The 27390-nt window shown below is 42.4% G+C and overlaps 1 protein-coding gene across 3 annotated transcripts in view; it reads right to left on the bottom strand.

Moving 5' to 3' along the window:
- WWC2 (WW and C2 domain containing 2) overlaps positions 1–27390 on the bottom strand; it is a 208057-nt gene that overhangs the window by 101600 nt on the left and 79067 nt on the right. For 2 of the 3 annotated variants that reach the window (XM_084856505.1, XM_084856507.1), the window contains exons 2-3: positions 24964–25073; positions 1110–1313 (exon numbers count right to left, since the gene is read on the bottom strand). In XM_084856505.1, coding sequence (XP_084712631.1) covers positions 1110–1313; positions 24964–25073 — 314 coding nt within the window. Of the gene's footprint in view, positions 1–1109; positions 1314–13360; positions 13403–24963; positions 25074–27390 lie in introns of all 3 variants that reach the window. The other variant, XM_084856506.1, reaches the window with a different exon arrangement.

The raw sequence follows: 27390 nt of genomic DNA, 5'->3' as shown, positions 1-27390 counted from the left end.
GTTAACTTCAGGTTGTTTAAACCACAAACAACCCATGGTGTCCAGATTCACATGTCATGAAGCAACCTATGATTGGCTGATTGGAGGATGCATATTCAAAGCAGCAGCACGTGCATGACATGCAACCTGGCAAATTGTGGGTTAATTAACCCACAATTTGCCACCATTACAAGCAAACAGGATTTTTGTGCTAAACCACAGTCTTTTATTTGAACGTAACAGCAAGCCAGTTTTTGTGTAAAGTGAAACATAACCTGGTAGAAGTCTTCTTCCCAGCCATGTAGAGAGGAGCGGGGAGCACGCAAGCCCAAGACTTTGCTCAGGTCTGTTCCAGCTCTTGTTTGTAGTGTTAAATCCTGCTTTAGCAGTGAGTTTTTTTGGCACCTTAAAGACTAATACATTTATTTCATTATAAGCTTTCATAGGCCAGAGTCCACTTCATTAGATCACTTAATGCAGACTTCTCTTACTGCCATATGCACACACTGCCAGCACCCTATTTATTCTTAGGTTGGATCCCTGTTCACCATGACCTTGAATTTAGCCTGCACTAGTCCTCTGCCTCTCCAGTCAAAAAGCCAATAACTTAATGCCAGGGAGTACATTTTGTGTGTTTGAAGCTCCAGGATTGATCCACGCATCTCCTGTTCAAAGTACTGGAGGACTGTGTTCCAGTCCAGAGTGACTGCTGGCCAAGGCTGACTGGTAATGTAAAGGCAGCGCTTTTACTGTCATGATTTGGCTTCAGATACACGATGGAGAAAAGAAGCCTCTAGAAAAGAACCTGCAACACTGCACAAAGTATATGTGTGAGTGAACTTCCTCTTCTTTCTCTGTAAAACTGAGCTTTAAAGAGGCCAGTAAGTCAGGAACCTCTAATTTATAAGAGATTGTGTCAACTATATGAACTACTAGATTCCAGAACCATTTGCTATAGCTCACAGAATTTGAAGAAGGCTAAGCTTAGTCAGGGCAGGTCACAACTGTTTCTGGCAGACCATTGAGCTCTCTCTCTCTCTCTCTCTCTCTCAAATTGAATAATGAAAACCAGAGACAGCATAAGGAGAAAGGACATTATGATACATATACCATATTCCTCAGATACATACAGCTCGTACGAGAGCTTGATTTCTCCTTGTAAGCATCATTCAGCCGCACATATTCATCCAAGGCAAGTGCCAGTCTCTGTTCTTTCACATGGTACAGTTCTTTTTGAGTACTGAGTGCATCTTGTGCTACTGTAAGGTAATCTTTTAGCATTTTCTCTTGTTCTTGCCTCCATTGTTTTCTTGGATCTTCTATCTGTGTGGTTTCTGTAGAAATACAGTTGAAAAAGCTTTCATTTAGTTAAAAAAACTTGTCAAGCCTAACAGTGCTCAAGTCAGTGATAATGTCCACGTTCAGTGGTGTAGTGGTAAATGTTGAAGTGCAGGTGCTCATCATGATAGTCTCTATAGCCACGCCCCCAAGGAGAATCCAAACTTTCAGGCGGCTGTCTTGATTCATATTAACAAACCAGTTCTAGCAGTTTTCATTGCCACCAGGAGCAGTTCTTTTGTAAAGCTAATGGGTCTTAAGACCAATTCAAGACCAAGCCACCCCAAAATACTTTGCATTACAACAAGGAACAATCTATTGCTGCTGGGAAAATAATTTCCCCTCAGCTACTGTGATAATTGCTCCGAAGCTCAGAGGGAATAGGGAATTCGGGGGTTGGGAATAGGGAATTCGGGGGTTGGGAGGTAGCAGAAATGGTCAGAAATGGATTGTTCTTCCCCCTTCACAATCAACACTACAAGGAGACTTCAGGATAATACTGCTTAATTTTGCTGGAAACTAGCCTCTTTACAAACGCAGATTCCAAGAAGCTCTCAGATTGTCTCAGGTCCCTAATCTGTGATCCCTAATTAGAGGAGACGAACCGGAGGGTAGTGAAGTTTCTGACAGTTTGGGCGTGAACCTCACAGCCAGACTTGCTTCACAGTAATGCCCCTCCTTTAGGGTGGCTCCCTCCTACACTGGCTTCCAAGAGTAGCTATCCTGGCAGAGCGTCTGGGCCCTGCCCCTAACTTTTCCTGCTTTGCCTTGCAACATGCCCTAGTGTCTCTCAAATCACACCCCTCTTCCTCCTCCTTCTCCGAAACTGGCAGGCAGCTGGAGCACAAGGCAGGAGTGACTGGGCAGGCAAGAGCAAGTGGACATCTGGCTGCCCAAGCAAGTGAGGGAGCAGCTGGCCAAGCAGGTAGGCTGGGTAGGCAGCAGCTGAAGCCCTGGCCGCCTGTGGTAGGAAGAAGCAGTGGCCCTCCTTGCAGGAGCAGGGAAGGGAGAGTGGTGCAATTCACCACTCTGACCTGCTCCACTGCCTGATGCGGGTGTTTGACCCCGTGCAATGGTGGGGCCAGCCCTGCCATTGGTGGAGAGAGATTGACCTAGTTTGAAGATCACACTAAGCCACAGTGGGTTGTTATCATAGGTGGTTGCAGGGTGGCTTAGTATGACTTCCGAACCTGGAGCAGTTTTTCCGTCATGGGTTGTTTTTCACAAACAAGCTACCCCAGGAACCCATGGCTTGTAGTAGGGTTGTTTAGGGTGCCTTGTTCTCAAGATGGCTTGTTGTGACATCTGAACCTGGTGGGCCAATTGTATCATGGGTTGTCACTTTAAATCCGTTTAGTGATGGATTTTTTTAACCTGAAATACCCATGTGTTGCACAAAAACGGCTAGAAACCCACCAGGTGAGAATAGCAAAAACCTCTGCCACTCTTCACAATCTCACTAGTGCTGCCACCATTCTCCCTCATCCCATCTCAGCACCCTTTGCCTCAAGATGGATTTTTTTTCATAGAAATCTTGAAGAAAGGACACTGCAGGGTATCCTGAACACATTCACAATGTATTTTTTCAGTCTTATGCAAGCGTGCAGGACTGAATGCCTGCTACTACAAATTTTTTGTAATTTTCCACTCAGTTTTACTGCTCTGCCTTGAAATTTGCAGAATTTCCCCCTCCATTTTATGCTCTGCCATATAATTTATGTATTTTTAGTGATCTGCCTAATCTGTCTGCCTTGAAATTTGTGTATCTTTACCCACTCAGACCTCGCTGTGCCTTGAAATTTGTATATGTTTAGCAATCCTTCTCACTGCTCTGTAACCTTCATGTACATCTGACAGCTAGCAATGGAGACCTGTGGAGGGAAGCGACAAGCATGAAGCGGGGGTAGCCAAAAGTGGCTGGAAGATGCAGGAGAGAAGGAGCTTAAAGGGCTGGTGTTGTTACTTCAGTAGAATGTGAAGCAGCCTTTTTTTAAGGTATTTGCTAGCAAGGCAAGTTCTGATGTGGAAGATGAATTGTGTCAGTACAAAGGAATGGGGACAAACATGGGAGGAACCACACCATAGTAAATTCAGCAACCAATTTTGTTTTCTTAAAGGGGTCAGTGCAGCAGGTGGTTTTGGGGGAGTCATTGGTATTTAAAATGAAAATGGATGGAGGGGGACAACAAAATTTCCCTCTCCTATCCCTGCATAAGTCTATTGCAGTGGAAATACAGCTAGAAAGCCTAAATTGGGTTGAAAATCTGCAGTTTTAAGGTCACAGTTAACATGTTTATTTATTTATTTATTTATTTATTGCATTTATACCCCGCCTTTCTCCCTCTCGCAAGGAACTCAAGGCGGCTTACATTATCCTCCTCCTCACCGTTGTATCCTCACAACAACAACCCTGTGAGGTAGGTTGGGCTGAGAGTCTGTGACTGGCCCAAAGTCACCCAGTGAGCTTCCATGGCCAAGTGGGGACTAGAACCCGGATCTCCCGGCTCCCAGTCCGTCACTCTCACCACTACACTACACTGGCTCTCAATGTTTAGATATTCAACATTGCAAAAGACATTATTAAACTTTAAAGTTGCACAATAAACATTTTCCACCGTTAGATTAAAAATGAGTGTTATCTAAAATGGCAAACTTATTCAGTGTAACCTGAAATACCCATGTGTTGCACAAAAAGCTATATAGATTTCTCTGGTATCACTGTGTCATTATAAATACAAGGCAGCCCATCAACAGACTCTTCTAACTCTGCAATTCTATTTAAAAAGTCAAAACAGTGTTTAAACTCTTGGGGAATTCCAGAGAAAGATTTAGATTTGCAAAAGAGTTCAGTCAAAGAGTTCAATTTAAGTTGTTGGAAGGTGCTATATATAGCGTATAGCTCATATACAATACTTTACATCTTCAAAGCTCTCTAGGAAAACATTAATTCAAGCTACCGATTTAAGTTCTCCTCGCTCCAACAACATTAGTTACATATCCCTCACTAAGACGCTTTTCTCTGCTTTTGCCTACTTAAATTATCCAGAGCAAACAGTAACTCAAATGTGCCACAATAGAGACTTTAAACATATGTTTGGTTAGCTTCTGCTCTAGCAGAGGGAGGTCCCTAGTGGTAGCAATTGCCAATAATGCTTGATAGTCCTACACATTTAATCTTTCTAGTGCTACATTTTGATGTAAATTCAAGAAGCAAGTGAAAATGAGAAAGTAGCTCTAAAAAAAGAGAGAATCAGAATGCCTCCCATGTGCCCCCATACATTCAAATCCATTTCAGGTACTCTCATTTCTGCAAAGTTGCTTCAAAACAAGGATACAGAGAGAGATAGTACTTGATTATACACAAGTACATTGAAGAAAAATAAGCCCTATCACATATATCCTGTTGATTTCTAAGCTCAATGGTGGGCTCCTCTGCATACAAATAATTTCACGTAAACATAAAAACTAATTTAGACTGTTCCCTGTTCTGCTCCAGAGTAAAGTCGAGCACAAAAAAAGAAAAAAAATCAGTGCCCTTTACCCACTAGACTTAGGTCAACACTAGGATTGCCAGGTATCATGAAGTTCAGATCCTAGATGTGATGATGGGAGATGTGCAGATATACTCTGGTCTCTTTAAACTTCTTGAAATAAGTTAGATTGGGACCAAAGCACAGGGGTAGAAATATTTAGTTATTTCCCTCTTGCACTGTTTTCCCAATGAAAGTTGCTCCCCCACCCTTCTGAAGCTGCTATTTGCTCTATTAGGAAAACACAACACATGTAATAGGGCGGGGGCATTGCTAGGTTCTTAAAAGATCCAGGGGCTCAGGCCCATAACACAGATTTGCATGTGCATATCCTAGTCTAAGTGCACTTCTAATATATGTGTGTGTGTGTGTGTGCGCGCATGTGCGCATGTGTGCACGTGCTTGTGGTGTGCTTGCGTGTGTGTGTGAGAGTAGATTACATATATACATAAGAATACATAAGAAGTGTACAGACCCCCCCCCCACCTCACTTCAACTCAAACCCCTATTCAGCATTTTGGAAAACATCCCGCTTCTTCTCAGGCCAATTCGTAGTCGGTCTACTTCAGCTCAGCACCAAACTTGAGTCAAGGTTTGGAAAAATTAGTCCTTATGCTTCCTCTTAACTACCATGGGAAATTAGAAAAAACTGTGACTTTTTTCTCTTGGTCAGAACTGGATGATAATTTCAGGCACAGTAGCCCCCAAGAGGGGGATTACACCTGCCCAGTGTAAAAAAATAGGTGCAGGGTTTATATTTTGATTTTCTTTTAAAGGGAACTGCCAATAACATTTTTATTCCTTGGAAGAATTGGATAAATATTTCAGGATTCATTGCCCCATCAGAGAAGATCATGTCTGCCAAATTTCAGAACGATAGCCACAGGAGTTTTTATGCAAGGGTAGCCTTGACAATTTGAAGTCTCCAAAGGAGGACATACTTATCTATGTTCCTTGTGGACCATTGTTCTGAAAATTACAGACAGCTTAGAAGTGTTCCTACATAAGAAAGCAGCAAAGTTTCAGAAGGATAGGTGCAGCAGTTCATGTGGAAGGGGAGTTCTCCAATTTGGGGGAGGAAGTGATTTGCTTTCTGTTCCCTTCACCCTTCCCCAATAGTTTTTGTGTAAATTTGTATGAAAATGTACAGGTCATTAGAGGTGTCGCCCAGGCAAGAAACCTGCAAAGTTTCTGAAGGATATACATGCATGCAAATTTAGAATTACTAGAATTTGTTTACATTTCACCAATGTTAGCAGCAGGGGAACATGGGTAGGAAGGTGCTATTGCACTCAAGTCCTGCTTGTGGGTTTCCTGTAGGCATCTGATTGGCCACTGTGTGAACAAAATGATGGACCTTGGTCTGATGCATCACAGCTCTTATGTTCTTAAATATAGAGTGCCTCTGAGCATATGCAGAATGCTTTTCTTTCACCACTGAGCACTTACATTCTCCCCCTACCAATTCTATTCCCCTCCATGCAGCCATCCCTCCTCATCCTATCATCCTCCAGCAACTCTTTCTTCCATTCTTTCTCCCTCTTCAAAATTTCATTGCAAGCAAGCTCCCAACAGTGGGCATATAAGAACGGAAAAGTAGGGAGAGAGAGAAAAAACAATGAGTAGACTATGGAAGGAAAGGTGGCAGTTTCCCCTCTAGTTTAAAAGGCTGGTGCATTCACACTAGAGTCCCTAGTGGTTTCAAGGGAGTGAGTCCTGAAGCCTCCTAGTAACAGCAAGGCTACTGAGCTTAGAGGGAAGAAGCAGGCTTCTATTAAGTAGGACTGTGCACCAAAGCAGGGTGATTCAGATCAAATTGGTCAAGATCCAAAGCGGGTCCAGATCAAACCAAAGCGGGTCGGATCAGTCCGAATTGCTTCAGATCACTTCAGACAATTCTGAAGCCCAGACAGCCTGTCTGGGAAATGTAACAATTTCCATAAGATTAGGGAGAGAGAAAGAAGGAGTTGGGAGCGGGAAGCCTTGACAAGTGACATCTAGCTACCAATAGGGCTGAACTTTTAACCCAGCAGTCTCCAATCACAGTGGGGTGATTGAGACTGGGGTGCAATCACTCCTCTATAAGGAAAGGCTTCAATGTTTAGGCTATTTAATTAAGAAGAAAGGCAAATAAGTAGCGAGGTTTATTAAATTATATTGAATAGTGAAAGTGGAGCATTGCAATAAATAAGCTGAGTTCAGTGTGTGACTTTTTCCCAGGTAATGTGTATTGCAGCCAAAGAGATGTTTAACATTTTTCTTGTGTGACGGACTGGGAGCCGGGAGATCCGGGTTCTAGTCCCCACTTGGCCATGGAAGCTCACTGGGTGACTTTGGGCCAGTCACAGACTCTCAGCCCAACCTACCTCACAGGGTTGTTGTTGTGAGGATAGAATGGAGAGGAGGAGGATAATGTAAGCCGCCTTGGGTTCCTTGCAAGAGGAAAAAAGGCAGGATATAAATGCAATAATAATAATAATAATAATAATAATAATTCTTCCCTCAATAAGGAGCCTCAGGTCACCCAGTGAAGCTGAATAGTGGCAGATTCAGGACAGACAAAAGGAAAGTACTATTCAAAAAATAGGATTCCAGGATTATCTCCCCAGAGCTTTACCAATGCAAAAAGCTGTACTGCGACTCCTATTTTATAGGAGAAAACAGGGCTGATGTGTTCCATAATAATATATGTTTTAAGAAATATCAACAACCTCTGAGGGATGATTTAAGAAACGTTAACAATATCTGAGAACATCTGAGGACCTGTAAGATCTGTTTGAGAGAAACATGTCTGTGCCGAGGAGAAGAAAGGAGCTGGCATCTATTCCCCCCACATCCTCTGTGTCAAAAGTGTCGAAGACAGAAGATATAGGGGAATTATTTACGCTAATAAAGGCTTTATCTCTGCAATTTACAGAGCAAGTCAAAAGGCTGGATTTAATCCAAAATTCTATCACCGCCCTGCAAGGAGCTGTAGTTTTAATTAATGCGTCATAGCAAAAAATGGACACGAAAATTAATGAGCTTGAAAACTGAGTGGCAGGTAATGAAACTACGTCACAAATTTGTTTTAAAAATATCTCTGATAGAATCTCTCAACTGGAGGCCTTCATGAAAAGATCCAATGTACGGATTATTGGGATTAAAAATCTGCCTGATGATGTAAAATTGCCTATTTTTGTGGATAAACTCTTGCATGAGATACTCCCTATTTCATCTGATTATTTATTTGATATTGAGCAGGCATTTCATGTGCCAAATGCTAAAGGGACTGATTACACCATCATAGTTCAATTTGCAAAAGTCTCCACAAAGAATTATATCCTGTGCTTGGCAAGGGAGGCTGGAAGCCTTTCCTGGAAACAAGATAATGTTATGTTATTCCCAGACTACACCAAAGAGGTGGCGAATAAAAGAAGGCAATTTACCAATGCAAAGAATATGGCAAAACAAATGAACTTACAATATTACTTAAAATATCCTGCTACGCTTTGTATTTTGTCTGAAGGTCAGATGAAGAAGTTTTTAAATCATGAAACGGCAGAGGCTTGGCTTAACGTAAAAATGCGTGAGAACTCTGTTACAACCCCATGAACTGGAATCTTTAAACAAGCTTCGTTAACTGTTTGTGCTTAGTCTATACGACTCAGGCTAATTCAGAAGATAAATGATTATATTTATATTGGTTTATTCTCTTTTCTCTTTTATTTTTTCTTGAAATAGATAATATATCTAGTATAAAATTTATTACTGATGCTTGAAGGTTTATATTAAGTTTTATTATTATATAATACTATATATATATTTCATCATTATTATTATTACTAATAATATAGGCTTTTAGGAATGAATTGTAGACCTTTTTCCTTGATATAAGATTGATGATATGATATAGAAATGTAAGGTTGTTTATTAAACTGAAAGATTGTTAAGGTTATACATATAGTTTTTAAAACAGTATGGCATCAGAGGCCGGGGGGTGTTGGAGTTTAAACTTAATTTTTTAAGAGGGAGGGAGAGGGGGAGGGAAGGGGAGGGATTTTTTTTTCTTTTTTTTCTTCACTTCCTTTCCTCCTCCCTTTCCCCCCTTTTTCCCTTTTTCTTTTTCTCTTTTTTCTTCTCTCTTTGTTACTGTGGATACAACATCAGAATATTGTACTGTTGGGAATTGAAGTATTGATTAAGTTGTTGGTAATTTTGGTATTGTTTATTTCATTTATAAAAATAAAATAAATAAATATATATATAAAAAACCCCAAAACAAGATTTGCACATCTCTATCATGAGGCCTAGCATGGCCCTCTGGAGGTGAATCCTGGGAGCTCAAACCTGGTGAATATTGGAGGCAGGGAAGGGGGGGTGAGAAGTGAGGGATTATTGCCCCCTTTCCCACATTTTCTAACATATTAAGAGCCAGTATAGTGAAGTAGTTAGAATATTAGACTTGGGCTGGGGAAACCCAGGAGGAAATTCCCCACTCAGCTGTGACGCTTGCTGGGTGACCTTGAGCCACTCCAGTTATTATCCAGCCTAACCTACTTCACAGAGTTGTTGTGAGGATAAAATAGGGGAGGGAGAACCGTATATTGCCTTGAGTGTCTTGGTGGAAAGGTGAGATATAAATATAATTATTTATAGTAAATACAATTATTCTTTCATTGGTGTCCACCTCTCTTTCACTCTCTAGCACAGAAAGATACTGAAACTGGAAGAAGATTTTGGAAAAGGGGTGTTGGCAGGTTAAACTCTGGGAGGAAAGGCTGGGTATAGCTTCTATAGAAAATAACTTCCCCATGTCCATAACTTCTGGCTCCACATTCTTGAAATTCTGAGGCACCACTAAAACCCTGAAATGAGGCTCCAGACCCTTGGAGTTTCTATTCTCTCCTTCTCAAAGAGAGAGACTAGAACATACTGAAGGGGGATGGTTTCAACTTTAGAAAGGGAGAGAAGGCTGGAACAGCCCTATGGAAAACAGATTGCTCCCTTACTTTTCTCTCCTTGCTCTGAAATTTTAAGCCCTTGCCTTGGATATCCTGAGAAGATTAAAACTCAAAAGTCTGAACAAATTCTAGCCAAACCAGGAATATCCCTTTTGCTTTTGATATACATGCACCAATAATTGCAAAAATAACAATTATTAGGGTTTTTGAGATGAAGTAGTCACAAAGGCAATCGCAATGGATTTCATAATGAGCCAACAATCAAATAGGATAAAGGCAGGGGATAGATGTAACGGTTGTGGTTGTACTTTAAGAGCAGCACTAGCCATGGTGGAAAGGAAAATAACCTCACAAGAGAGGAAAGCCATATCTGTGAACACATTTCAGGTAATTGCTCAGTACGTTTAAGACAGGATTGCTCAATGTGTGGCCCAAACTGCAGGAGTAGCCTGCAGAGTCCTAAAACATGGCCCACAGCAACACTGTCCTTGTGACTGCAGGACAAGGACAAAGCTGTTTCAATGCAGGGTGTGTGGGTTGTTGTTGTTTTTTAGCACTTAAAGACTCAAAAATCAAGAGATTTAATTTATTTCTGCCTCTGCAAGAAACCTCATATAGCCACAGTATTTGTTTTTGAATATGAAGGAAACAAAATCAGGCATGACCATCTGAATCTTAAAAAGCTGGTATATAGTTTTTGAAATGTATTAGTTTATGAAAAATTAGGATCTTTCCGATGAATGATTTCTCATACATTCATTTTCAAAAGATGGCTTTCACTCTATGCCTGTTAAGAGAACAGCATAAAGGATTCACTGTCTGACAGGTGGCCAACAGATATATAAATTGAGGCAATGTGGGTGAATTTCAGCCTACTGAAGATTTCACATACCATCTATTCCTAACAGCAGGCTAATGTACTTTTACATCCATGAAGCAGCAGGCTGAGAGCCAGTCCTGCTTATATTAAAGAAGGAGGTTATACTTCCACTTCAAGGCAGCGAAGTCAAAGCTGGATACACCACACTGTGAGCATCCGCAGAACATTTGCTGCAACCTTGCTTTCCTCAAATAAGAGCAATTGGAACAGGTCAGACATAATTCAGGTTTTCCTTAGGTAACAGGGCAGTAAGAGAGCACTGTGGATACACTGTTTTGGAACTGCTGTTACTTGGAGCACACTGAGATGAAGGATATTCTGCAGTTTTGTTTTTAAACACACCACTTGAAGATAGATCCATGGATTAGAACAACATGCACCGTTTCCCCCATTAAATAGCACATTCTCTCAGGGAGAAATTTGCTTGCAGATGTGAAGATGTGGTCCTCACGGTCCAATAGGGTGCTGCAATCTACCTGGATAAATTTCAGTGCAATTGTGACTCTATGACAAAGAGTATTTCTCTTGACTCTGTCAGGCTTGATGGAAATGTCATACCATGGAATTGATATCTATTCTTTGAGTTAACTGCCCTTTTGTGTAATGCATATGGTCTTCCCAGGGGTCATGAACATTTTGAGTCCTTGTTCTCCAATGGTGGAGAACAGCAAGCAATTTCTGGCTGGGTTGTCAATGCCTTGTGCTGGGGGAAAAAATCTTATAACTTAAAAGCTTCTGGCTCAAATAAATCTCTTATGTACTTAAAGCAAACAGGGAGGGACATGCAGTTTTCTTTCTCTAAAATAAACAGCTTGTAGACAACCCAGTTTCTCATCTTTTTTTAAAACAAGAATGACAGTGATGAGACTTGTGCCACATAAAAAACTCTGTAGCTGTGTTGTTACGCACTGCCTTATACAACTTTTATTGGTGGACTTCGTTGGAATCAAACCTTTTAAAAGTTAAGAACCCTGTCTTACACTTCCTGAGACTGTAAGGAAAAGGGCTAAAATACCAGTGAATCACATGTTTAAGGCCTGGACTGATTGCAGATATGAGTGATTTAGTAGCACCCAATTATTGTTGTTTCTCTTCAAGCAGGAAAGCAACTCTGCTACCAGACCCCTGCAATCCAAACAACATTCTATAGCTAGCTGGGCAGCACTCCTTTCCACAGCCCCAAATGTTGAGAGGGAATTTTCATCAGGGCCATAGTATGGAGGGAAAGGATTAAACTCTCTCTACCATCTTGCTGCCCTCTTGACTGTAATCCCCCCCCCCCACCTCCACCCCACAGCTGCAAATCAGGGAGGAAAAAGAAGAAAGGAAGGGTTAAAAGTGAGAGTTGATTCTTAGAGAGGAGGAGCAGACCACAGAGAACAATATGTCTAGCCTAGAGCTATCTATACAGGCCAAAAGCAGCAAAAAAACAAAGCAAAAAACAAACCCCAAGCTGAACAGCTGCACAATGGGCTTACACCTGGGGAGACTATACAGCTGTTCCATTTTTAAACAGTCAAGATTTTATGAAAAAAACACATAAAGGAAAAGATGGGAGGCCAGTGCTTTGCTCATGACATCATAAAGATGCCCTATAAAAGCAAGTGAAAATAGTGTGGCTGTTTAGGGGTGGGCCATCACTATGGGCAGAGAAGGCGTTTGTCCAATTGACTTGGGCGTGCACAGCTGTTTCTGTGTTTTAGCTTGGAAGAAATTGGGACTGCTTTGCCTGATTGCCAAATAGGGTTTCGTATTCATCCTGGAGCCAATCAGGACACCGCCGCTTAAAGAGTGAAATTGAACATCAATCAGGACTGAGTGTGAGTGAGTGAATCAGTGACTGTGAGAGAGACTGAGGCCCAGATGGCACCTAATGAGAAGCTTCTGTGGGTGAATTTCCTTGCAGGGCTCATCACTCATCATGGTGGCGCTGCCATTTTGAATATTTGGGGTGTGGTGGTGGCGGTGCACTATAGCTTCTCGTTGCATGCGAACCCAGCGAGGGTTGTTGGGGTGGTTGACAAGCCACCGCAACCCTAAAACATCCCATGGGTTCTGGGCAGCTTGTCAATGACCCCAACGACCCAGCCTCATGGAGTTCGCATATAATGAGAAGCTACGGCACACGCCTGCCATGGTTCAAATATTCAAAACGTCAGCTGCTGCCACAATGAGAAGCCCCACGGGGAAATTCAGTCACAGTAGCTTCTCTTTATGTGCAAACCAGGTGAGAGAGTGTGACTTGACTGACTTTGGAATCCAAATACCTGAGGGTGTTCCAGCAAGTCAGGCATGCCGTTTTCCAGGATAATATATTCCACCCCCTCTCCCAACCCTGGCTTTCCCTCCCCCAGACCTAACAATCAACCAGCATAACATTCCATGCCCACTGCACGTCTTCAGTCCTCATGGGCTGTTCTGGGGGTTCCCTCCAAGGATTTTTCTTCTTTTTCTGCAGTCCTATCTATTTCACTCAGAAGTATGTCCCACTTTGTTCAAATGGTCTTACTCCCATGTGAATGACCATGGGATTGCAGCTTTGCAGTGTAATGGATTTTACTTAGGGGTGTCAGAGAATTCCACCACGGATCTCGGTGAGGCCGATTGCCAGTGCATTCGGCCCCCCGAACTCCGTGGCGGAACGGCCTGCCCCCCCGCCCCCCCATGGATCCCCCCGGGATGAGACTTACCTGTGGTGGATCTTCCGACCGGCCGCCGCCGCCATTTCCGGGCTTGTAAAAAAAAAAAAAGACGTGATAGGCTATGTAAACATTTACGTAGCCTATCATGGCTAGGTTTTTTTTTAAAAAAACACGACGTGATAGGCTACGTAAATCTTTACGTAGCCTATCATAGTTGGGTGGGTTTAAAAACAAACAAACAAACCATGTACACAAATGGTGGCAGCTACGGCTGCCGCCATTTGCGTTCCTTATTTTTGCCATTTTAATCTACGTAAATATTTACATAGACTATGACGGCGAAAATAAAGGGGAACGCAAATAGCGTAGCGGGCACTATTTGCGTCCCTTTTTGATTCGACGTTTTAGCCTACGTAAATCTTTATGTAGGCTAAAATGGTGAATCAAAAAGGGACGCAAATAGCGCCCGCTACGCTATTTGCGTTCCCCTTTATTTTCGCCGTCATAGTCTACGTAAATATTTATGTAGATTAAAACGGCAAAAATAAGGAACGCAAATGGCAGCGGCCAAAGCCGCCACCATTTGCGTACACGGTTTTGTTTTGTTTTTTACCCAGAGCACTCCGCGGCCGGAAATCCGGCTGCGGATGGCTCTGGCCTGGCTGGGCCTGGCCGGCTGCTCCGCAGGGCTGCCGCAGAGCACAGCCGGCCGCGGAGGATTCCGGTGGGAGGAACAGAGCACCTCCCCCCCCCCGGCGAGGATTCCGGGGGCAGGGATGGAACGCCTCCCCCCCCCCCACCATCAACATAATCCGCGAAAGGTAAGTGACTTTCGTACATCCCTAATTTTACTGCCTGTGGTGTCCCTAACTGGAGGACTGAGTAGCTGTAAGGGGTGGTGGTGGTCATACACCTTTTCTCTCAGCATAGAACCAAGTGTGCTACTCCAAACACCTTTTTCAAGGCTGAGTTTTTCAGACAAGCTTTGTTTCAAAGACTGGCAAGCTAGGGCGTCTGAAGATTCTGGGGCAAAACCTCTTGTCTGAGGAGTGGGATGCCTAACTGGGAGATCTGAGTGGTTAGATGGTGGAGACCACACAACTTTTCTCCCAAACAAAACCATGAGTGACAACACCCAACTGTTCTGAACCAAGGTACGAAACTATTCAGTTTAGTTAGATGATTATGTCATTGCAGTGCATTGATTAAGTGTACTTAAGGTCTTTACAAGGGAGGAGGATGGGGAGCAAACTAGATCTAGAAGTCTCCACCTACTGTGACCCTCTTGGCTCCATCTACTATTACTGCCCTGCCCCTCCTCCTCACCAGCCATCACTGTTATTCCACAGTAAATGCCCAGTGTGTGGAAGCAGCCCTGGTCTCCACATACGACAGAATAAGAAAGTAGAATGGCCTATGCCAGTAAAACTGGAGATGCTTTTTTTAATGCTTCCCCATGTTGTTGCTTTTTAAACTTCTTCATAAGTAACAAACAAACAAACTAACATATCAGAGAGAAAGGTTGTAGCCTAGTTCACTCCCTGCTGTTCTAGCTTTCTATTTGCAGTTAGGTTTTTCCTGCTTTTACATACAGGGGTCATTCAAAATGGAATTATAAGAACATAAGAAGAGCCATGCTGAATCAGACCAAAGGCCTATCTAGTCCAGGATTCTGGTCACACAGTGGCCAACCACTGTGTGAAGCCCACAAGTAGGACATAAGTGCAACAGCACCCTCCTGCTCATGCTCCCCAGCAACTGGTACATGACATCCCCTCCTGTCGTCTGGCATAGTACCATTTATTATTTATTTAGAGCATTTTTACCCCACTCTTCAGCTGAAAAAGCCTCCCAGAATGGCTTACAACGGCTAATATTATGACAGTCCCTGCCCTCAGGCTTACAGTTTAAAAGACATGACACAAAAGGAAGAGGGATTGGGAGGGAGGAGAATACCATCTATTCTCCCACATCATTCTGAGGCATGTGCAGACTACACCCCACTTCTTTAAGCAGAGTGCTGTAGCTTGCATCATTCCCATTTCTTAGATAAAGTTGCTCTTCTCGGAAAGTTTGTGGCCTTCGTCACAAGCGTAATACTGGAATGCAAGACAGTACCAGCCAGCAGTAATGCTTAACAATTTAGACTACAGTAATTGTGCTCCAAAGTTTAGCATCACAAACTAGGTGATTTCAGAGAAAACTGAGGCCGATGTGGTATAAACATTAACAAGAATAGTCGGAATAAGAAACCACCCTCATCTTGAATTCAGAGTCAAATACCAAAGCATGACTCCTTAATGTTCTCCATGATACAAATTTTCTGGAAACGCCATGCACTGGGATTTAGGACTCTCTCATCTTATAAAAGGTGGCATGTTTTCATCAACACTAAAGATTAGAGCCATGAATCCCTTCAACAACATCTCTTTGGACTGCAAGTCTTTTGATTTAGGGCTCTCAAGGGGGATGATTAAGCCTCCTCACCTTCCTTCCTTGCTGCACATTAGCTTATTTTGTTAGTTTATTTTATTCACAACATTCTATACCATTAGAACTTGTGAAGAAGGGGAGAACAGCAGGGGCCAATGGTTGCTGTTGTACTAGGAGAGTTTCTTTATTGAGGTCAGAAAGTAAAAGGAAAGCAAAGAGTGAATTCTGGCTCTGAGGCCAAGTTTGAAAAGGACAGCTTATCATTCTGCCAATTATCATGAGTTGGTAACTCCTAGTAAACAGAATAAAGCTTTCCCCCATCTATGATGGTCACAGGAATGGGTTTATTATGCTTTGCATATTTACTCAGAACTAAGTGCCACTGCAATTAATGGGGTTTTCTCCCAAGTTAGAGAGCACAGGAACTAACTAGTGACTTAACTTGCATTATGTTTGAACAAAACAATAAGTGTCTGCACACCACAGGATTTCCCCAGTTTTAGGCTGTTCTGTAAGAAAAGAAAATATAATATAATAATAAATGTAATCAAAGCCTGTGCTACATGTTTGATGCAAAATCCAATGTTTTTTCCCCCTCAAAACTTTTTATTCTACTTTTTATCTTTATAAATGAAATAAAGAATATCAACAACATAATCACCATCTACAGTTTCCAACATTACAGTATTCTTTGGAGGACACAGCAACAACCAAAAAAACAAAAAAGGAAATAAAAAAGGAAAGAGAAGGAAAACGGAGAAAGAACAGGAAAACAAAGGGAACAAAAAAAAGTATTTTTAAAAAAGTTACATAAAAGGGTTAAATTTAAACTCCCTTACACATAAACTTAAAGTATCACTCTACTTAAAACATTATACCATTGCCAATATTACAATTCAGTACAGCCTAGGTAATCCATCTTATTTCAGTAACATATCCTCAGACTTATAGCAAGGAAACAGGCACACAGTTCTTTTCCCCTAGCCATAAAATGCTTTTCAACTAACATATAATGGTAAAGCTAAAATCAACTAACCAAGAATATTACTAATCATAGTATCATCATCATCATCATCATCATAAAAAGAAAAAGAAGGAAATTATTAAGGATCAAAAAAAGCAACAACAATCATTAGTATATTTTATACTATCTATATTTTAGATAGTATCGTTTCTAAATACATATATGTGTGTGTACATTTCTATACACCTACAAACTGGAATTGTATATACAGTATATCATGTCTATTATTTAAAAAAAAGGAGATAAAAGAAAAGGGAAAGGGACCCCCCCCCCCAGATATATGTGAAAGAATCCAATGGTTTTTAAGGCATCAGGAATGTTTCTTTAATGAGTTTCATTCAGAAGTGTCTATCTTCTTGTCAAATATGTGGAAACTTCACTTATGGTTTTCTCTTTAAAAAAAAATCTACTTAAGGAATAATACTATTATCCCCTCCTATGACCATATTTTCATAACATTAAAATCAAATCCAAAACCAAATAGTGCTGTGTTGAACCTCAGTCTAACCAACAGAGATTTACAGGATTAATTGATAGCATGTTCAGCCACCTAATCAACATCTTATAAAAAGTGGTATACTGTCATCAACACTAAAGATTAGAGCCATGCATCCTTCCAACAACATCTTTTTTGACTGAGAGTCATTACAATTCACACTGTGAAGACTAAGGCACCATAATTTTATACCACCTCCTGAAGCTCTGGCTAGAAATCTGTTATTTACCTTCCATATTACTAACAGCATGCAAAGGAAGGTTTCTAAATTTAGCATATTTGCTGCTATGTTCAAGAGTTGGCATTGATAGGTGAGGATGGAGTAAATGGCCTTGGAAGGTTACTTACTTAACCAAGAATGGTTCATAGGATCAGGCCTACACCAGGCTTCACCCAAATTCTGACAACATCAGGAAATTATTGTGCCATATGCCATTCCTGCCGAATGCTCTTCAGGTCACTTGGTCAGTGAATTTGGCATTCCTGAAAGCAGTTGGACTCCTGAGGTGGTATCCTCTCCTCAGATTGACTGATCCTGGGGGCACGGGGGCAGTTGTGTATCTGTCAGCATCCTGTATAAAGGAACTATTAACCTACAGTTGCACTAAAGGCACAATCCTTTGCATGTTTAGACAGAAAAAAGTCCTATAACACCCAAGTCCTACAACTGCTGGGAGTTGTAGGACTGTTTCCTGTCTAAACATGCATAGGATTGTGCCTTAAAGCAGCGAAGTCAAGGCAGATTGCTTTAGGAGCTTAGGCTTTTCCATACTACATCATGGATATATTCGAGAGCAACATGTGAATCCCCAAAACAAAGATGCGCAACCTACCCTTGCTGAGACAATTTCAAGATCTATCAAAACTTGAATTAGAAGCTTCACACTGTTACTCCTTGAAATTTCAAAAGGAGGGGATACAACAACATAATTACTTTTCCAGAAGCCAACATGACTGCATCCTTCTTCTCTTCCAGGCAACTGACTGATTCTTCATTATCTGGCCTAAATGTTTCCAGTCAAATGCTATCTATCCCAGTGCCATAACAACTCCAGTCCCAATGCTACAAGGACTTGTACCATCAACAGTACAGCCAGCACTGACAGACATCAAGGAGGTATGGGCCCATGGGCAAAGAATCCTGTCTTTGTCAGCATGCATGCATGCATGCAGCACCAAAATGTCACCTGAATCTCCAGGTACTAGAAAACAGTCTGTTCCCTTGACTCGGAGCAAGGCATGAGACATATCTGCTTGTACTGTTACCTTTGAGAACCCTATGAGGGAACCATTCATAAGTGGAAGTAATCAACAATAACAATCAACACAAACATATAAATTGTCAACATGATGAGGAAAGAAGTCTATATCACAATTTGAACCATCAGACAGCAGTGTTTTCACTTGGTATTTGGTGGACGTTTTAGGAAAAGAACCATTTATGTGCTAAGATCTCGATTCAAGATTTGTATACACACAATACTATTTCCATCCATCATCTGCCTCCATACATTTGGAGGAGTGAAATTTTTCCAGAAACCTGAAGGAGCGACGCATGGTAGATATGGATAAAACAGATGATAACATGTGGCTCAAAAAGGCACACATGATGCATTACACAACTCTTCAGAACATGATGGGCAAGATGCTTACATCAGCTACTAGCTCTAGATTGCAGCAAATATTCCACATAGATAAACATTCATTCCAACACTGAAGTTTGTAAGAACCACAGAGGATTTTTAGAAGCTTCCAAATCAAGTTGTTATAAGCAGTTATCTTTTTCTAAGAGGACTGACAAATTTTAGGACAACCCTATGGTTTTACTAGCCCATGAACAACTGTACTTATTCAGTGTCAGATTTTTAGGAGTACCTTTTCTTTGAGCAATCAAAACCAGCTTTTGCCTGCTAGGAGAAACTAGTATAGAGGTTATAAGGGCAACATTACTTCTTTCCTTAAGTAGGTCTTGGGATTTGGTCCAACTCATTTTTGTGTTTAAAAAAGGATCCTCAAAGTACAAATCTCAGATAGGGTTCTGTAGTGCCAGGACCCACCAAGAGTCAGCCCTGAACCCTGATGAGGCATCCTCTGAAAAAGATGCTATGGTGGCCCCCTGGGATTCCATAGCCCATGAAGCAGGGCCAGAGGCCGCTTCCCCCAAAGACACCACTCTCAAAGGGGCTCTAATTCTGGGCCTCCCACTACCCCTTGTTAGAACACCCAACCCAGCTCTAGACTTGAGAGGGTGCTCACCACCTTGAGAGGGTTCTAACCTTAAAGTCAATCTAGAAATAATTTTAGATAGAGACTCCTCTCCCCATCATTCCCTCTGGGATTTCAGAAGTAATGGTCGTAACGAGCCCAGGCTTAACTTAGGTTTGGCGACACAGTGCCTAACAGCTCTAGGCCTCCTATCCACTTGGTCTACTCAGGAAGAAGGGGAGGCAAGCTTCACATGTGCTCTGGATCCTGGTCCCTGAGCAGCTCCAGGGAGAGGGGGAGCCAAAGGCCCTCTACTAAAAAAAACACCAGTCCCTGACTGATCAGTGATAATGCAACAGTTCCAGGGGGTAGCCCTTGCTTAGCTTAATAGTTCCTTGCATAGCTGAACTGGGACACTAAATGCTGATTGCACAAACAGCTTATCAAAGCTCTTCTTGTATACAATATAAGATGCGAGATATTAACTGTCATAATATTATTCACTTCAGATGAACTCATTTCTAGAACCAGAACTGAAGCACAAACAGTAACTAATTAATAATGGACTGCGACAGTGACTGTACTGCCTTTCACACAAATCTGAGAATATATACAGTACACACACACGAACATATACACACCTACATTTACAGAGAGAGAGAATGCTCCCTGCCATTTCGGTCAATAGTATGGATAAAGGATCTCGGGCAAAATCACCACCACCACCACCGTTTCTATTGTGTGAAGAAGCTACTGATGGAAGATATGCTGTCCTTTTTCTTTAGCAGTGTTATCATTCTGGCATAATTAACCTCAAATGTGAAAAGCCCTGGGGCAACTTTTCAAAAAGTATCATATTCTGAGCATTTTAAAAACAAAAACAAACCACGGCTGCTGCTCTTTAATTGGTGTTAGTTTCCATTCCTGAGCCCACAACACAAACTGGACATTATAGAAGCAGTACTGCTAATATGCAACTCCTGTTCACTGAACTGTGACAATCAAGCTATACCAAAAAGAAAAAAGGAGGTGGCAGATCAAGCCCAGCTGTCATCACATCTTGAAAATCAGCTCTGCGGAAGGGCTAGAAGAATAAGGTTTTAAAACAACAGTTTGAGATTCTTATGACTGTAACAATAACACTTAGCCTTCATTTATACAGTGCTTTAGGCTGTTCATCTCTCCAAAATTACCCCAGGAATGCTTACAGGCACCCTTGTGAGGCGAAAAACAAAGGAGGTCATGTTGGCCATAAGAAAAATTCCAAAATCCATATAGTGTAATACAGCCCTCACCAATCTGGTGCCCTCCAAACATTATGGCCCAAGTCCCATCAACCCTAGCCAGCATGGCCATTTGTCAAGAATGCTGGGAATTGTAGTCCAAAACAACTGGAGGGTACCAGGTTGGGGAAGACTGGTGTAACACCTGTTTTAGGCCAACTCAAAGATCACAAAAGATGTCCTAGATTTTGAGATATCTTCATAGATGTTACAAAAACATGATGGCAAGATGTTACAAAAAGCAGTTTGGCAGATAGGAGTAATAGGAGGGAAAGGCTGACTAGATGTTCTAGTCAGGATGTCTGCATGGTCACAGATGATAATGGAGAAGGAGGGGTTGCAAACATTAAACCAGGCTGTCAGGTGAAGTGATTGTTTCAGGTTTCTGTGCCCCTAGGACCACTGGGGAGGAGAAGCTCTAAAACAATTACGGAACCTCCATTTTTGAAAAATTAAAATCCAGCTTATAAATGTTGGCTTGCGAGACAAATCAGTGTTATCATCCTCATATTGCCGATGAGGACTGAGGCTGAAAATAACAGTAACTTGACTAAGGCTTCCTAGTGAATTAATAGCTGAGGCAACATTTGAGCAAGGGATGTTATGGTTCAAAGCTCACAACTGTAGCCACTATACCACACCACCTCTCACAAAAGAATGCACGTCACAAAGAAGAGCTTGATCTGCAACATTATCCTTCTCTGGTCCATAAAACAGCATTTGGTATGACTGCACTGCAAGACATTTAATTTGTGTTGCAAAGCAAAATGCCAATGTACCCCCTCCCCCCAAAAAAACCCAAGCAGAAGGGTTGAAACAGTACAAAGGCAGTTGTTAATGCATCATCTACATTACTGCACAGCTGATAATGTATACAAACAGCCCCACCCTAAAGTTCCCATTTCTATAGTTAAAGGTAATGAAACTTTTAGTAAACTCCTGTGGCCGCAGTTCACAATTATCAGATGGTTGCATTCTAGTCAGGTGAATTAAAAGCTATAATCTCAACTTCAGCATGTAAGACAAATGACCTGCCTCTGACCCTTAACACAGGCAGCTTACCTTCCAGTAATTCAAACAAAGAATGCTGTCTTCAGAACACCAGCTCTTATACCTAACATACCTGATGTCTACTGCACTTCTGAAAAGTTTCACCAAAATTGCTACGTCAACAAGGATTAATATACCGCCAAGACAGCATTAAGTGCCTGATTCCTTAGTCTCAAACAATGAGGAAAAACCAGTTTAACTAAAGAAAAGCACACCCAATTCCACAAAACATATTTACAAAAAACTCACACTCCCTGCTCAAAAACCCACAGCAGGTGAGGGGTCAGATCACTACAAATATTTATATTTTCTTGTGTTCTGAAAAAATATTGCAGTGCAACCAAATTTCAAACAAGCTGTCTCAGGTTTACTATAGGCGTAGCCTATATCTTGTTTGTTTGCTCAGCCAACAAATTTGAAGTCTGCAATTCTGGCCCTGTAAAGACTTTAAGTACTATACAACACAGTGTTGTTACTACAATCCTATAGCTAACTCTCCCAAAATTGATATTATTAAAATGACTTGAAAGATGCAATCCTATTCAGATAGGCGGCCGTTTCCGAACTCAGAGGCGACTGCCTATCCAATGCAGGGCAGGAGAAGCACAGAGGAGATTGTTCCCTCGGTGCTTCTCCTGCCCAGCATTTTCGGCTAGACAGCTGATTGTGGCTGTCTAGCCGCAGGAGGGCTGAGTGGGGGAGGAGGCTGCTGTACAACATGTTGGATGTGTCGTACAGGCATTTCTGCCTTCACATCCTCGGAACGCCCCCTGGAATGCCCCTTTTCAGCCACTCCACGCTCCTCTTGTGAGTGCGGAGAACGGGGCTGTTGCAAGCGTGGGCTCCGAGGTTGGTTTCCAGAAAACTAGATATCCTATGGCCATCTAGTCGCTGTCTAGCGGCCATAGGATTGCTCCCTAAATGACTTTAAATGGTTTTATCCAATGGTCTGTAGTCAGCACCTCAGGGGCCACAGGACTGTATGGGAAAACCCCTCCAAGCCTTTTGAAGAGTCAGAGCCCTCATTTTGACTTTTCCCAGCCACAACAGAGGTTTCCGCCATGGTTCCCTCTACTAAGTTGGAAATGGGCATATTGGGGCGCATTCCGATGGGTGGGGAGAGAGTGGCCAAGGATCCAAGGGGTCCTAAGTCCACCAGCTCCCAACCATGACCCTGATCCAGGAAAACACTTGGACGTGCTAAAATTCCCCTCCTGTTGCTGGCAAAGGGAGGGAATTATTTTTCTTCTGCCCACAGATGGAAGAAAAGTACAGGACTCCCCACCTCCCCCTGAATTCTGCCCTGCCAGCAACAGCCGACAGGGCATAAGAGATAACATAGGATTGCTCTCTAAAAGACTCAAAGTATACATTTCACATAGTTCCAGGAAGATTGAGATGATCATAATATTTTAATAAGTAGTATCTTAGATAATAGAAATGCTTAAAATGATGGGAAAGCACTACACAATTGCCTCAACTCTACAAAGCTTGAGTGTATGTGTATGTCTCAAGTTAGAAGTAATGCACTTGATCATAACTAAGCACTTGTCCTAGTTGTTGCCTTCTGAAGCATTATATTTTTATTTCTGAATTACTTTAAATTATATTAAATATTGCTTTTTACTTAAAGGCCAGCATCTGTTTGATCCCGGGTTACATTCCCTCCTTTAGAAGGGATTGGGTGAGATTTCTATTCTTTTTGGACCCTTGTCTATCATTAAACCAGTGGCTTCCAATGCTCTTAAATTCAGAGAAACTTTTCCATGGGCAGAAGTGGCTTGACTGAGTGTACCACATCTTGAAGCCCCAATTTATCAACTGAGAAACCCCTCCATATTGCAGAGTATTCTGGTCATGTTCTGGGTCAGAAAGGCAGGTCAGAAAGGGTGCTGGCTGGACCTACTGGGTGTGATCGCAATCCCATGTGAACAGAGCATGCATCCTAGAACGCTCCCAATAGTCTCCTGTGGCTGTGCACTGCAGGAGAATCATAGAATCATAGGGTTGGAAGGGGCCTACAAGACCATCAAGTCCAACCCCCTGCTCAGTGCAGGAAGCCTGATTCCCAGTCGGTCTCCTGTCCAGGTACTAACCAGGGCTCACCCTGCTTAGCTTTCGAGATCAGATGAGATCAGGCGCCTCCAGCCCTTTGTTCGACTGACAGTTGTAAAGACACTGGCTTTCAGGGAAGCTGGTCTGCAATTACTCACCTTCGCTTTGAGGATCCCCTGATATGGAAACCACAACATTAAAGCAATTATGAATATATGATTATAAGAAGAACCTGGAACAAAAAGTTGGTGTGTCGAGTGCTGCTGTTCTGGTTTCTAGCCACTCAATTCCATTCCTCCTCCCTGCTCAATTCCCACCCCCCGCCCAACAGTCAGTCAGTATTCTGTCGCCACAGTGTACATTCAGTACTCTCTGGGCTGTTTTTAGGAGTTCTTAACCTAAATATATATATATATATATATATATATATATATATACACACACACACACACACACACACATATATATATTTTAATCTAAATCCTTGGGTTCCCCATGTCTGCTGATGCCTTCCCTCTTTTGTGTGGTTGCTGCTGCTTTGGCTACATATGCAACAGCACTCACAGCAGGAACATTGAAAATAGAGGGAGTACTATTTAACTTCAATGCAGCTTCGTATGGATATATTTATTGGAGTGTGTTCCAGCATCCCTTGGACTCTGGCTTTCAACAGTCTGATGAAAGAGCATATTTTGGGACCAACTGGAATGTTAACTTTGGGCAAAGCTGCAGAGTTATTCCTTAAATCTGCATACACCTGAAAACCTAATGTTTGAAATTAGTAACATGCAGATTTAACGTTAACAGACAATCCTGTGAAATTCTGAACTCCATTTTGAGAGTCTCATTTTAAGTGTCCTTGACCGACAGGATATAAGAGCGCTAAAAAAGAAAGGAAGAAGTGTGTGGCAGGAGAGGGGGAAGCAGAAGGGGTAGACGTTAGTACTTTTCCTAAGAAAATAAATTAAGAGAATTGCTGTGGGGAGTTTCAACTGTCTCATAAGAAATCTTTCCTCTTCAAGTCCTTGTTAAGAGTCTAACAACAGAGTCTAATCTGGCTAAGCCTTCTTATATAATCAATACAGCACTTAGAGAAAACACTTACGGTTTATGTGGTCGATATAGTAGACACCAATCTGAGGATCGTATGCGGCTTCCCATCCCCATGGTAGCTCATCTCCAACACAGTCTGCAAAGGATAATGGCTTTGTTAACCTAAAAACAAAATCAAAAAGTAATTGAATTGAGATTATGGAATTCTTTGTAGAAATACACATCGAGAAAATTAAGCAAATGAATTCAGAAGTATCACTTCAGGCCTGTTCAATATCTCCACTTTCAAAGAGTAAGTGAGAAAGAGTTAAGAAACTTTGACAAGGATGAGATGGTTAAAAAAAGCCTAATATTTCCAAACAGAATTAGGGAAATCTTCAGTATGTGTCTTTTCTTACGGCCAAACGAGATGTGATGGAAGCAGACCCATTTGTTCAATCCCACGTCTGAACCAAACATATATAAAGTGGGGACGGGTGACTCCCATTTTTAGAACAAGAGGAGTATGGGGAGTGGATGCTAAACATTCCCTTTACCTGCTCACCTCCCAACAGTCTGCCTCCCTGCAGCCCCCGCTGCCCCCCAGCACTTTTGTCTTCAGCTGAGCTCCAAAACCAGACTTCTCACAATTCAGCTGTGAGAAAAGCACTTGGGGAAGACGCTTTGGCAGCCTTCCCCAACCTGGTGCCCTCCAGCTGTATCGACCATGCTGACTGGGAATTACGGGAGTCAGGGCCAGCTTCGAGCTGAACACCTGCCAAGGACCCTAATCCTAGCAGGGGCCTACCGGTGAGAGCTCCCTGGAGTTGCTCCTCCTCTTCACCACTGTAACCTGCTTGTTCACCTGCCCCTCACTCTGGCCCAGACAATGGTGGTAGTGATAAGGAGGAGCAGGAGATGCCACTGCCTCCTTGCTCACTAGCTCTCTGTCTGTCAAACAAGCAAGTGGCAGCAGTGATGAGAAAGAGGATGAGGAGCAATAGCAGCTGGTGACCATGGTGGTGAGCAGGCAGACTCACTGAGGGAGGGGCCCATTGAGGGTGTCTTACCCAAGGGCCCTCAAAATCCTGGAGCTGTCACTTATGGGATTTGCAGTGCAACACATCTGGAGGGCACCATGTTGGGGAAGGCTAAGCTATGGGAAGGTAGGCGGTAGGTGGACAGGGATGTCTCACATCTTTTGCTCAAAAAATGGGACCCCTCCCTATTTTATGTGAGATTGGGGCACAGCCAGGTTTAAACAAATGGGTCTGCCACCTTTACATTTATTCTAGTCTGAACTTTACAACCAAGATGACAAACTCCAAGATTAACCTATCTTAGCATTCTTGATAATCCCCTACAGTGATAACCTACACCAAATGTCCAATAAATAATTGCAGTTATATTCTACCTGGCTGGTAGAATGTCTAGCATCAAATTCCATGATCTGTCATGATGTGAGCCCACAACTGGAGACTGACCCATATCAAAAAGGATTCAGCCCTTCCACCGCTATCAAGCTCTGGCCAAAGGAGAGAACTACAGACTAATCAGTCGGCCACCAGCAACGAAGCTTGTTGAACAGTAACAGATCAGAGTCAGGGCCAGCCCTACCATTACACAGGCTCATGTGCCCACATCAGGCAGCGGAGCTGGAGGAGAAGCAAATGTCACCATTCCCCTGCCCCCACCCCAGCCAGGAGGGCCCGCCACCTCCACCAGCAGGTGCCCAGAGAGTCCTGCCAGCCAACCACTCTCCCAGTGCAGCATTTGCTGCAGCAAGAGTGCAGCCAGCAGGGATATCCAGAGCAGCCATGGGCTGTCTGTTGCTCTCAGCAAGAGCTGCGCAGCCAAAAGTAGCAGCTGGGCAGCTTCCATGATAGCTTGGGCAGGTCTTGCAAGAGTCCAGACAGATCTTTGGAGATCCAGTGAGACCACTTCCTTCAGCTGCACAGTGTGGCAGCAAAGCTAAGGGGTGAGGGATACGGGCGCACGGCAGCAAGAGGAAGGGCAGCAAGGTAGTGCAAGTTGTCCCTTGCGTCAGGTGGCAAGAGAGCTTGCAAAACATCTGACCAGAGTATGTCACATAGTATAGTTTGACCATATCACAGTTGCCCTTTGGGTTGAGAAGTAGCAATAGCTCTGGCCACCATCACATTGCCCCTGCTTCTCTGGACCCAGCTTTGCCATGACCTGACCCTTCAGTTGTCTTTTCTCAGTTTTCCAGGAATCTGGCTTAATAAAAATTATCCTTTTTGAAAACCCAATTCATACAAAAATCCAAAGTAGAATGTAACAGCATGATATGCTCATGAAGTCTAAATTGAATGTAACTACTCAAGAAAGAAGTCTTGGGTGGAAATGTCGTAGTAAAAACATAGTTGAAAACGGGTGGGTATTAGGAATTATTAGGAAATAAACTGAAAATGAAACAGCAAGTATCATAATGCCATTATATAGATCTATGGTATACCCACATTTGGAATATGAAGAATGT

The sequence above is a fragment of the Heloderma suspectum genome, chromosome 5 (assembly GCF_057233095.1).
Source record: "Heloderma suspectum isolate Gila_16-S chromosome 5, 16-S_ref, whole genome shotgun sequence".
Taxonomy (NCBI): Eukaryota; Metazoa; Chordata; class Lepidosauria; order Squamata; family Helodermatidae; genus Heloderma; species Heloderma suspectum.
The sequence above is the reverse complement of the archived record's forward strand: the minus strand, read 5'-3'. Positions and strand labels throughout refer to the sequence as shown.